Source organism: Vigna radiata, chromosome 7 (assembly GCF_000741045.1).
Source record: "Vigna radiata var. radiata cultivar VC1973A chromosome 7, Vradiata_ver6, whole genome shotgun sequence".
Classification (NCBI taxonomy): Eukaryota; Viridiplantae; Streptophyta; class Magnoliopsida; order Fabales; family Fabaceae; genus Vigna; species Vigna radiata.
The window spans coordinates 53105334-53117508 of record NC_028357.1 but is presented as its reverse complement, the minus strand read 5'-3'; the positions used below and the strand labels follow the sequence as shown (position 1 = coordinate 53117508).

Genomic DNA, 12175 nt, shown 5'->3' with positions numbered 1-12175 from the left:
TACGAAGAAATGTCACATCAAATTTATTAATTATTTCAACTTTTTAATAGTTTCACATAATTTTATAATGGAAAATGATATTTTAACACCATTTTTTGACATCATTTTGACACTGTACACGTGTCAAAATGTGATTGAACGATTTCAAGTTAAAAAAGTTAAATCATGAGTATATTTAGAAGAGAAAAAACCAAAGTTTGTTTTTTTAATTTGAAATCATCCAACCACATTTTGACACGTGTGCAGTGTTAAAATAGTGTTAAAAATATCATTTTCCTTTAATAATTTAACTACACTTTCGTCCTCGAATTTTATGAAATGTCTCCTTGAATTTTACGAAATGTCTTTTAGGATAAAGATGTATATGAAATGTCTTTTAGGATAAAGTCGTAACTCAAATGATTTATCTCAACAATTTAAAATTAAAATAATGATATTGCATGGAAAGAAAATGAGATTTCAATAATAGGGTGTAAAATTTTAATAATTTTATTTCTATTTAATTAAGTTAGTAGAAATAATAGATTTTATAAGTCTATTTCTTAAAATTTTTAATATTTATAAATCATTTATAATTTTTAAGTACAAGCTTTTTTAAAATAAAAATGACTTTGAAACAAAGAAAAAACACAGATGAGAAAACTATTTTTAGATAAATTGGACTCAAATGAACGAATTACTTCTGTATAGTCTATACAAAAAAATGAATAACTTATTTAAAAGAAACACATACAATATGTCGTGTGGTGTTATTGGATTTTTAAGAATTTAAGTCAATTAAAGTTAAAGAAATAATATTTTGACACACAAATTTTTATATTCATTTAACGTAACTTTTAATTTATTTAAAATATAAAATTTATTATTTGATGATCATTAATATGTGTTCAATAAATATAAATTCATATCACTTTACGATTCCTCTACCAAACTAATATGAATGCGAGCAAACATGTTATATGACCTCTCATTCAAACTAAAAATGCCTATGAAAAAGTTTTGAGATTATTTTAAACTCATATAAGCGTTGTTACTTGTATCACAAGAATTAAAAAACAAGTTTCGATAAGCGGTGAAGTATTTCTGTATCCAGACCTGGGCTACTCGGTGGTGGGATCCTACCTAGGATTAAACTTTTCATAATTGCTAGTAATTAATGCTAAAATTAAATTAAGAAGAGATTTAGCATATAAACTTTGTTGTTGTTGAGGTAATCTGAAATATAGGAGGTCGGTCCAATTCAAGCAATGTTGAAATAACTTGCATGAGAGGAAATTAAACCTCTTATTGGAGTACAAAATTAATAACGATGATCAGTGATTAGGCTTGGATGGTTGGGTAGCATTACCCACCATAACATGTGACAAATTCACCTCTTTTGTGGCATTTCTTGCTGCTATCTGCCTCTGAGTGGACTTGTAATAAGTGGCATACAGAAGCAGCTGAGCCACCGCAAGCAATGTCCCAAGCCCATTTGGTATCTGAAAATAATCAAGAATAATAATTATTTAAAACGATAATGTTATAATAATTAAAATTAATTGTTAGAATTAATGGTTAGAAGTGAGTTTAAGCCTAACTCAATCTCACAATACCAATTTGTAAGGTGAGGTTTGCACCTCACTTATATATTATAATTTGGTCTTATCTTTAGTCGACGTGGGACTTCCAACATTAATATAAATAATTTATATTTACATTAATAGAAATAATTTATATTTACAGTGATGAATGGGTCGAAACGGATGAGAGCGTAAGTGGTCCAAGCCACGCCATTTCCAAAAGATGCGAGAGAGATGTAAAAGGGCATGTACTCCACACTCTTGGTCTTGATCACCAGTTTCTGCACCATTATATATAGTGAACACAATCAACCATGGTTCCTGTAAGTAATGCATGGAAAAGAAGAGATATATAGAAAGAAAATTACCATGACAGATAAGGGTGAAGCATACATCATAATATTGAAGAGAATGCAAACTGTTCCCACAATTTCAGAGCGTTTCTTGAAGGTGTGAACTTGAGTTAATGTCACAAAGGTGAGAGCAGCAATAAAAAGGAGTTCCAACAAAAGCCAGAGGATAACCTTGAGCCTCTTTTTTCCATCGGAGTAGATCAAAAAGAGTGCGATGAATATGAGTGCAACACCAGAACCAGAGCCATTAATGGTTACCACCAGAATGCTGTGAGGGTGCACCATGGGTAGACCGTACAGGGTCCAAACCATGCAGTTCACCACCATGGCTAGGTATGGAATTGGTGAGAACTGCTCCACTGATCGCTTCTTCCATATTTCGATGAAAGTTGGCCTGTGTCAATATGTACAAGATGGTTCGTATTTTCGATGGAGATCATCATCAATAAAATAGCTTGGTATTTCGTATTAATAATATTATTGTAGGATCTTTTAATGTATATGTAATTTTCGTATTTTCTTCCATATATATAAAACAAAATAAAATAAATATGTAATTTTTACGAAGACCATTAGCAATATATATACTAGACAATATATATAAATATATTACTTTATTAATTATAGTATGATCATTATATATAATAACTTTTGATGTTTTTCATCTATATGTATTAATATACCTACTTTTGTTCCTACGTAATATAGCATCGATTTCTTTTCTTTAAAATTAAAATATATTTTCTATTTTTAATATAATTTTGAATAGGTTTCTTATTAAATATCTTTTAGTTTTCTCTCTTCACATAATTTCAATGTATAATAAAAATATATTATCTAAAAGGAACACATTTTCCTTCAAAAGGAAATACGGGGAATCTTTGTAAAGTATCGATTACGGTCTTACTTTCTGGTATGCGATTTTCATGATATATACTCAATCATGTGATGTGAGTATGGTCGGCCTCGGGATTGCAACTCTAGTCGGTTCAATTGGATTACCTTAATTATAAATGAATATAAGAAACGGTGAATAATATAAAAAAAAATGTGTTTATCATTTTTAATTATTTAAAAAAAGAAAAGAAACGCAGGCTAGTATTTTTCATTAAAAAAAAATTATGACTGTTTTTAGAGTTTGAACAATGAAAAAATGGCACAGCAGGATTTCAGCCACAAGTCATATAAAGTAATAAATTATCAGAATTTATGTATTGAAAAAACAAAACTCCATGATTATATCTCACAGGCAACCACTGCATGTTTTGGAAAGACTAATAAAATAAAACACAGTTTTGATTTATTTATCAGCATTAAAAAATCATCAATTTATGTGCTGTAATGACTCTTGGTTGAATGGGAGGAGTTATTTGCATGAGTTTCATTTTGTGTATATAAAAAGGTAAGACAGAAAAATGAAGCTTACACGGGGGAGAGAAACAAGGCACCAGAAATTATGTTTCCTGAAGTTAAGAAAGAAAATTATTCATAAGAGAAACGAAAAGAGAAAACAAATAAAAGGTTGAAGTTGAAGCAGACACCTATGATGCCAACCACTGTTCGAGCAATATCTGCTGTTGTCATGGTTCCAGTTAGCTGAATAGAATTTCAGGAGAGAAAAAGTACAAGAGAAAGAGAGAGATAAAGTGTTGTTTGGTTACTGAAACATGTCCTGAGGAATCGGTGAGAAGATGAATACGATAAAAGTGAAATTAGGGTTGGGTTGCCAAACAGCTCTCTTGCAACACCTGTAAGTTTTCTGCTCTTTAAATAGAGCCAGAAATGAGAGACATGTCTGATTTGCTTTACGATATAATATAAAACACCAACGTTACTGTTTTGCCTTTTTACTTTTAAATGAATCCTGTAAAATTACATTTTTTTGTCAAAATACTATGTAATGAAAATACATACATGTAAGAATAAAAAATATAAAAATGTAATGTTTTTAAACAAATAATGAGACAAAAAAGCATCTATATATCTTTGCATGGCAAATGTCTAACCATTCTTTAAAATGCGTAAGCATCTAGCATGCATAAGGGTACTGTACTTATGTTTTATCAATTAAGAAAACTAAAAGTATAAATATTTTAAAAAAAGTGCCTGTATAAATTAACAAAATATTCAAAAGTGATTAATATATGATTTACTAATCTAAATAATATAATAATAATTATGTTGCATATTATAACATATATAAAATATTACGATTAATATTAAAATTGATGTTACAGAGAACTTTACAATTTGATTATATATTATTTTTTTTATATCAAACATAATACAGAATAGAAAAAGTATTCTATAATTCCAAACACATTTTGTTATTTTTGTTGTGTTTGTTTCCGTGTCAATTGGCCCGAAAGTCCTCTTAACATGATCCTACTGAGCCGTGGTCATGAAAATAAAAGAGACAATAAACTTTTCTATCAAAAGCATAAAATAAACATATATCATTAAGGATTAATTAAATGTTTTAATCTCTAATTTAATTTATATTTAAAATTTGTTTATGTTTGACATTTTGATGTAATTTTTATTCTAAACTTTAAAAATAAATTAATATTATACTTCTAATTTAATTAAGTTAAATATTTTTAATGTATGAAACATGTTTTAATTGAATGTGTCAGTTGAAAAACATATTCTAAATACGTTAAAAAAAATTATTGATTTAAAAGAATTATATATATTTATTTTTAAGGTTTGAGATTAAAATATATTATTTTTATTTTATTTTTTTTAAATTTAGTTTTACGTTAAAATTCGAAAACAGAAACATATAAAAAAAAAGTCAGCATCTATTAAATTCATTAATTTTATGATAGGATAAATAGTCTAAAAGTACTTTTTATACAATGAAATGTTGTAGACTTGACTTTATTGAATATAAATAGGAGAACGTCTTTGATTAATAGTTTTACTAATAATAACAATTCATCATTCTTTTACTGATTGTTGACTAATAATGAAATAAAAGTCCTCTCTACTTAGGTTCAAATCTTCAATTCATTTGGTAAATTTATTGTTGGACAATGAAATTTGCCAACTATTTGAACTTAATTGCAATCTTTAAACAGACAAAAGTATGAATAATTTTGAAGATTGGTTAAGAAGACGATCGGAAATAGAAAGATACCTAATATAAAGTCTTCTTTCTGAAACCGAGAGACCCATTTGAAATAATTTGGAAAGCACGTGTTTCTTTTTGCAATTTTCTAAACCTCATCAATTTGTAATTAAACAAAGTTTTTCCTTTATAATCAATCAATGATATAAGTTAGAAGTGAGTTCTAAACCTAACTCAACCCCACAAAACTTGTAAGGTGAGGTCTGCACCCCACTTATATATTATAAATTGACCTTATCTCTATCCGATGTGAGACTTCCAACAATATATAGTGTTAAATTAAAAAAAAAAAACACCAAATGCTTCATCGTTATTGTTTTGTTTCGGATGTGGGTTGAAAACTTATTCCTTCACACTTTTTCTGTGAGTCTTTTAACGTTATTTTGGGTTTCCGTTATAATAATTAGTTTTTCTCTATCAATTTTTAGGTCAAACGGATAATACCTGTATTTCAATGTTCAAGTGAGTCAAATATATCTAATCAGTTATCATAATAAAATTTTAAAGAATTACCTAATTAACTAACTGAATTAAAATTAATTAATATACATTCACGTAGTTATGTTTGAAGAAGTTGGTTAAGTGAAAGTGAAAGTAAAATGATAGAGTATGAACAGTGAAGTTGTAGATGATGATGAATTTGATAGGTTCGAGTAGGTAAATGCATTGATAGAGAGAGTTTTTGCCTATAAAATAAAAGGGGAGATGCATGATGTTGTGCTTGTGTTGATTTAGTATGAGACACTGACGTCTAATTCCACCTCTGCGAGTAGAGAATTCCTTTTCAACAATTCTACCTGCAAACAGAAATTCCTTAGGCTCCACTAACCAAAGTATCGATTCTGCGCACCTTCTTGTGTGCGAGGCTAAAATTTACTCTATTATCCATTCATTCTTTTTTTTTTTTTATCGAAATTTAGTGGATTTAACTTTGTTCATATCTGCAAATTTAATGAATTTGGAAGTATTTTTTTTAATCTGTCACATAAATTAAATTTTACATTAATTTTTACAAATTTTATTTCCAAATCTATTCTCACTTACTTTCAAATCTATTTAAATAAACAACAACAAAAATTTACCTTCAAATCCTCTTAATTACTCTCCTCCAAATCCACTCAAGTGAACACAGCTTAAGTTATGAACCTATGGTTCCAACCGAATTGTCTTGTAGTGGTGTTCGTTTAGATGTTTTGGGATGCATGTTCTATCACGTTATTTCCTTTAGATCATGTACATATATATACCTGGGTAGGTTTCATAGTCATTTAGACTATGTTTGGATTTGAAAGATGGATTTAAGGAAAAAAGAAAATGAATGTGAAGTTGTTTGAATTAAAGAAAAGATGATAAAAAAAATGAAGGTATTTAAGATGGAGATTTATAAAAGTTATTCACGGTTGATATATTTGATAAATTAATGTTTTAATGGATAAAAATAAAATATTACCATTTTGTCATTAGTTTTAAAAGTAATTTAAAAAATATATAATTAATGTTAATTATACAAAAATAAAATGTGAGTTATTATTATTATCATTATTTACCACCGTTACTTATTTTTATCCAAGCTCTCACTAACACTAACATGGTCAAATACAAAACAAGTGTTTAGAATATCAATTAACACCCTCTTACCAAGAAGAGGGGTTCAAGAGTTTCCACTTCAATCATAAACTACTTACATCTTCTCGACAACCTCTAACGATGACAACACCCTGCTTAGACCACATCATGGCAACAAAAAATCTCTACCAAGATCACTCAACCAACCTCCCCCAAGTTGGATACAAACAAAGTTTCATATCAGATAAAATAAGAAATGAACATGAGTTTATATACACATAAGATACCTCCATTAGTAAGAAGTCTTTTGGAGTGGTACCAAAAGAAAACAATATCTTACCAGTGTGAAGATTTATGTGTGTATTGAAACTCCTTACACCCTGATTGTCCATCAATAAACTCAATAGTTCTTATAGTGATTTCATCATTTTCTTTTTTTATTTTTTGTTTATGTTGTCTCGTTTAATATATTGATAAGAATGTTCTCATTATAATGTATAAGGTTATGCAAAAATAACGTGTGCAATCACCGTCTATTTTGTTATTAAAGACACTTTAAAATTTATTTTAACATTATGTTTTCATCTATTTTGTTATTAAAGACACTTTAAAATTTATTTTAACATTGTTTTCAAAGTTGTTATTCTAAAATTAAAAAAATTATTAAAATAAGTTGTAAGATCTTTCTCCAAATTCTTTATTGACATAATGAACACTTCAAAAATATAAAGATAAGTATAGTTTTAGATAAGGTTAAATATGTAATTATCATTAGAATTTTGATGTGAAATTAAAATTTGTTTATATTAAAATTTTTTATAATTATGGTTTTAAGTTTTAAAAATAATGAATATAATTATTTTAACCATATTAAATTTTTTTACATGTAAAATATATTTTTCAACTAATATTAAAATAGAAAAATTACCAAACAATATAGAGAACTCAAATATTAATCTAAAATAAGTTTGACATTTTAAAACAATTTAATAAGATTAAGCTAAAAAAAACTATTTTTTTTAAGTTTAAGATCAAAATATAAAAATAAATTTAACTAAAAATATATTTAATAATTTTAATATGGAATTTTCAACATAAAATTCTCTTATTTTATTTTTTTTCATTAATATTTTATTTTTATCTGTTTGAATAACATTGAGTATTTACACTCTACAGTATAACCTAACTATAGTATATAATAACCTAATGAAAAGTTCTTCTAGGGAGTTAAAAAAATCACATATCTTATTACTCAATTTCATTTAGAAATGAGATAAATAAATATATTTCATATATACATATAAAATAAAATAAAAATTAATGTTACCTTACTTTTTAAAAGAAATAATTAAGTTATGTATTTTAATCCTAATTATTTAAAATAAAATTTAATAATAATTATTAAATAATTACTAACAACTAATATTTGTCAATAAAAATAATAATAACTTGTATCCTTTAACCATTTCCTAAAATATTAATAACTAATTTTAATTATAATAATTCAGTAAAAATTAATACTTAACGAAGAGTTAAACTAAAACAATCTCTTATCAGTTATGTCCTCTTCTCGATCCATTTATTTCTATTGAATCTTAAAAGCCTTGATAGGATTAAATCCAATTCAAATTCAGTATGATTATCACCTTTGAATTTTGAAAAGAAATTTAATATATCAAATTCAGTATTAACTTAATATCATTATAATTTAATATTTTAAAATTTATATATGGGAATTTAATTTATTAAGTTAGTTAGACACGGATATATCAAATTTCATAATATAGACTCAATTATTTGAATAACAAATTTATATCAAGTCATTTTTTTTCTTAGAGTAGATAAAAAAAAGGCCATGTTCTTAAGATTTTTTTTTTTTACTTTGGGGAAAGAATAATTTTAATAATAAATATTATAAAATAATATAATTTTACAAAGTTTATTATTGAATTTTAACAAAAAAAAAATATCATAACAAAAAGTAAAATTTAAATTATATGCAAAAATTTATAAACATTACTTTTGAATTAGATAAGGTGTTATGAAATTTTAATTTAGTATTCGTAATTATTCATTTTATTCAATTTTGCTTATTTAATATTATTTATTCATTTAATTCAACTCAATCAACTTAATTATTTGTTTAAACATATTTTAGATTTCTTTGACTTCCATGGAATATTATTTTTTTAGGTTAAATATGTTTTTATTTCTTAAATTTAATTAAAAATTGGAATTATTTTTTCTTTGAAACTTTGATCTAATTTAGTCTATCAATTTTAGAAATGTATGGATTTAATTATTTTAATCAAATTTTGTTAAATTTATTTAATGTTTCAAAGACGTTTCTCAATTAATATTGAAAAAAAAATATATTCAATTACGTAAATAACTCAAATATTATCATGAAACAAATAAACTTAACAAAATTTGATTAAAAGAATTAAATCCACTTAATTCTAAAATCAATAACTAAATTAGATAAATGAATTATTTTCAATTTTATTAAAATTAAAATATAAAAATATATTTAACACTCTTTACTTACTCTTACTCAAGCCTAATTTCCATTATATTTAATATTCTTGCGTTTTATACCTTTACATTTCAATGTTTTAAAGTTCATAAGATAGTGGAATTATAATATATATATATATATATATATATATATATATATATATATATATATATATATATATATATATATATCAATGATTTTATACGTATTTTTATTAAAAGTTCAACATGTTTGTAATTTTTAAACTTTAATTTGAAATTAAAATTTATCTATATTTCAAATTTTCATATATTTAGTTTTAAATGTTTAAAAATAAAATAAATGTAATTATTTTAATGCAACAACTTTAAATATTGTTAAAAATGAATAAATATAACTTTTTTTATATATTAAATATTGTTAAATATATAAACAATTCAAACTTTAATCTAAAACACTGTTAACATATTTAAAAAAGTTTGATATACTTAAATTAAAAAAAAATTATATCTAATTCATTTTTAAAGTTTAGAATATAAACGGTTAAATTTTGAGACCGAAATGAATTATAGTTTCGTGTTAAAAGTTAATAACTAAAAATATAATTAAATTTAATATTATTTTTTTATAAAAAAAAAAATAAGTATATTTTATTTTATGAATTAATCTAAGTTGTTAATTTAAAAATAAATAAAAAACAGATTTGGAAATAAAAAGATTTCATATTTTATATATCTATAATAGCTATACAGAGAGAGAAATAGATATTCCTCGTAACAATGCCACAAAAGCACACATGCGACAACAAATGTTGACATTAACAAGAATCTTAAACAGTATTTTCATCTAAAAAATCAAAAGAACAATATAAATCAAATCGATGTGTAAAAAAATGTATAAATTAAATAAAAATTGAAATCTCTCCTGGCTATAAGGAATGCACTTGAATAGCTGAATGTTACAAACAAAATTGATGCATGCATGCATGATATTTGTGCTTATTCCTCTTAAATTATTGCATCCGATTAAGAAAGATTGGTATCATTTATTAGATTAAAAACATTTTTATAATAATATTGATAGGATAATGATAGTTAGACAACATTTTTTGATAACATTTGAATATCATCTACGTGTCATTCTGTAATTAGTCCAAAATTACTCCACAATTAATAATAATTATAAACACTACTATGAACCAATCGCAGAATGACACGTAAATATAATGTTGTCAAAAAAATATTATCTAAATATTATTATCTATATCGACAAGGTTGTGTATAAATTTTTTTAAATAAGAAAATTAGAGAATGATTACATAGTTTAGTGAAAAAGATGTGAAATTGCAGAACCTATCTATTAGGCACGTGTCCCATCTCATTTAGTTGATTTCCCTTTATTAGATATTGTTAATCCAAACAAATATTACCTAACTCTGCTATTTAGTGCATGCATTAGCTTTGATTCTCCTATATACACACTGTCATTGTGATGCCCAAAATCAAAAAGAGATTCGTTAATTGTTTCTATAAAATCTAAAAATGGGTTAATAGTATATTCCTCAATAAATTAATTACTCTTTTAGTTGGAATTCATCTAACGCATTTTCAGATTAAATTCCATACTTTAATAACTTAACAAAAACATTAGATTAAGCATTGTTTTAAATAAATATTGTAAGTCGTTACGGTGAAAAAAACGTTTTGTAAGAACAAAGTGCTACTTAAAGTCCGAAACGTTTTATAATTAAAAATATATACATACATTGTATTTTGAATCTCTCAAAGTAACCAAAAATAAAATATTTATAAGCGTTCTTCAAAATATAACATATAAAAGAAAATTAGAGTATCTAAAAAACACAAAATATTTACAAAGTGTTTTTCAAAATATTGCATTTAACAGAAAATAAGAATATATAAAAAATACACAAAATAAAGTATTATTCAAAATATAACATTTAAAAGAAAATAAGAGTATCTCAAACATATATACACACATAAACATAAATACTCACAAACACACATCAACCTATATATACATACATATATATATATATATATATATATATATATGTCATAATAATATAAATAAATAAGTAACAATTCTTTATTTTATAGAAACAAAATATAAAATAAAACTAGAACTGTCAAAAAGGTAATCCGACTCAATCCGACCTGGTCCATCAGAGGTTGGTCACTCAATGAGCCAACCCAACCCAGCTCATTTATTAGCGAGTTAGAAAAATCTGAACTCGGCTCGACCCACCACGGGTTGATGGGTAAACGGGTTGACTCACTAGTCGATTTAATTACAATTTTCTTTAAATAAAAAAGTTACTAACTTTCTATATTCAAATTTAAACAAATTTCACTCTCATAAAATGATATTAAATTGAAGATAATTCAAAATAATAATAAAAAGTACAATATAATCCAAATGTTATCCAAAAACAAACATAAAAAACATACAAAAAAACTTGCTCCGTGAAGAATTTCAGTGAAGAAGTGAGAGTGCAGCACCGTGAGAACAAGTTTCGTGAAAGTGATTTGTGTGAACAGAGGTTACTTTTTTGGTATACACAGTGAGTGAAAGTGAAGAGAGTATTTTATTTTTTAGAGTTTCATAAATAAAATAATAAATTAAAAAAATAAAATTAGGTAGGTGGATTGGCGGGCCAACCCGGCCCACCACGGGTTTAACCCGAATAAGCCAGATTTAAATGTGTCGGGTTGAAATCTGATCCGCATAAAAATTCAATTTTTTCAAACCCAATCCAGCTCGAGGCCGTGATGAGCCAGGTTGGTTCGTGGGTTGTGACCCATTTTGACAGCTCTAGACAAGACTATAGAAAACAATTTAAAAATTGTTATTCTCAAGATTATATGCTTTAATTTAATATAAATACGAGTGATTTGTCTCTAGAATACTGGTGCAAAAATATATTGACTTTTATTTATTTTAGAGATAAAAATAAGTTACAAAATATTATATAAACCTATAACGATTTGGTGACACACAAATAGAAGAGGAGATAACGTTAGGTGAGATTGTCGGAGAAAAA

The 12175-nt window shown here is 25.2% G+C and overlaps 1 protein-coding gene across 3 annotated transcripts; it reads right to left on the bottom strand.

Moving 5' to 3' along the window:
- Window positions 1–1230: 1230 nt before the first annotated feature.
- On the bottom strand, window positions 1231–3699 carry LOC106767938 (bidirectional sugar transporter SWEET5). 3 transcript variants are annotated; one of them, XM_022784278.1, is made up of 6 exons: window positions 3457–3696; window positions 3342–3378; window positions 2087–2309; window positions 1931–2005; window positions 1724–1843; window positions 1231–1481 (listed from the first exon to the last, which is right to left on the bottom strand). In XM_022784278.1, the coding sequence occupies exons 1-6, from the start codon at window positions 3497–3499 to the stop codon at window positions 1314–1316; spliced, it is 666 nt and encodes a 221-aa protein (XP_022639999.1). In that variant the 5' UTR covers window positions 3500–3696; the 3' UTR covers window positions 1231–1313. The 3 variants fall into 3 exon arrangements, with proteins under 3 accessions (XP_022639999.1, XP_022640000.1, XP_014508391.1); XM_022784279.1 differs by lacking the exon at window positions 1931–2005 and having other exon boundaries at window positions 1724–1883; window positions 3457–3699; XM_014652905.2 differs by having other exon boundaries at window positions 1931–2309; window positions 3457–3691.
- Between the last annotated feature and the right edge of the window lie 8476 nt (window positions 3700–12175).

What these genes read in the sequence shown, in the direction of transcription:
- LOC106767938 (XM_014652905.2), bottom strand. Translation starts at nt 3,499, where the DNA reads ATGACAACAGCAGATATTGCTCGAACAGTGGTTGGCATCATAG. An exon ending in AACAGTGGTTGGCATCATAG is followed by an intron (nt 3,379 to 3,456) that starts GTGTCTGCTTCA and finishes TCTTAACTTCAG; the next exon opens with GAAACATAATTTCTGGTGCC. An exon ending in GCCTTGTTTCTCTCCCCCGT is followed by an intron (nt 2,310 to 3,341) that starts GTAAGCTTCATT and finishes ATATTGACACAG; the next exon opens with GCCAACTTTCATCGAAATAT.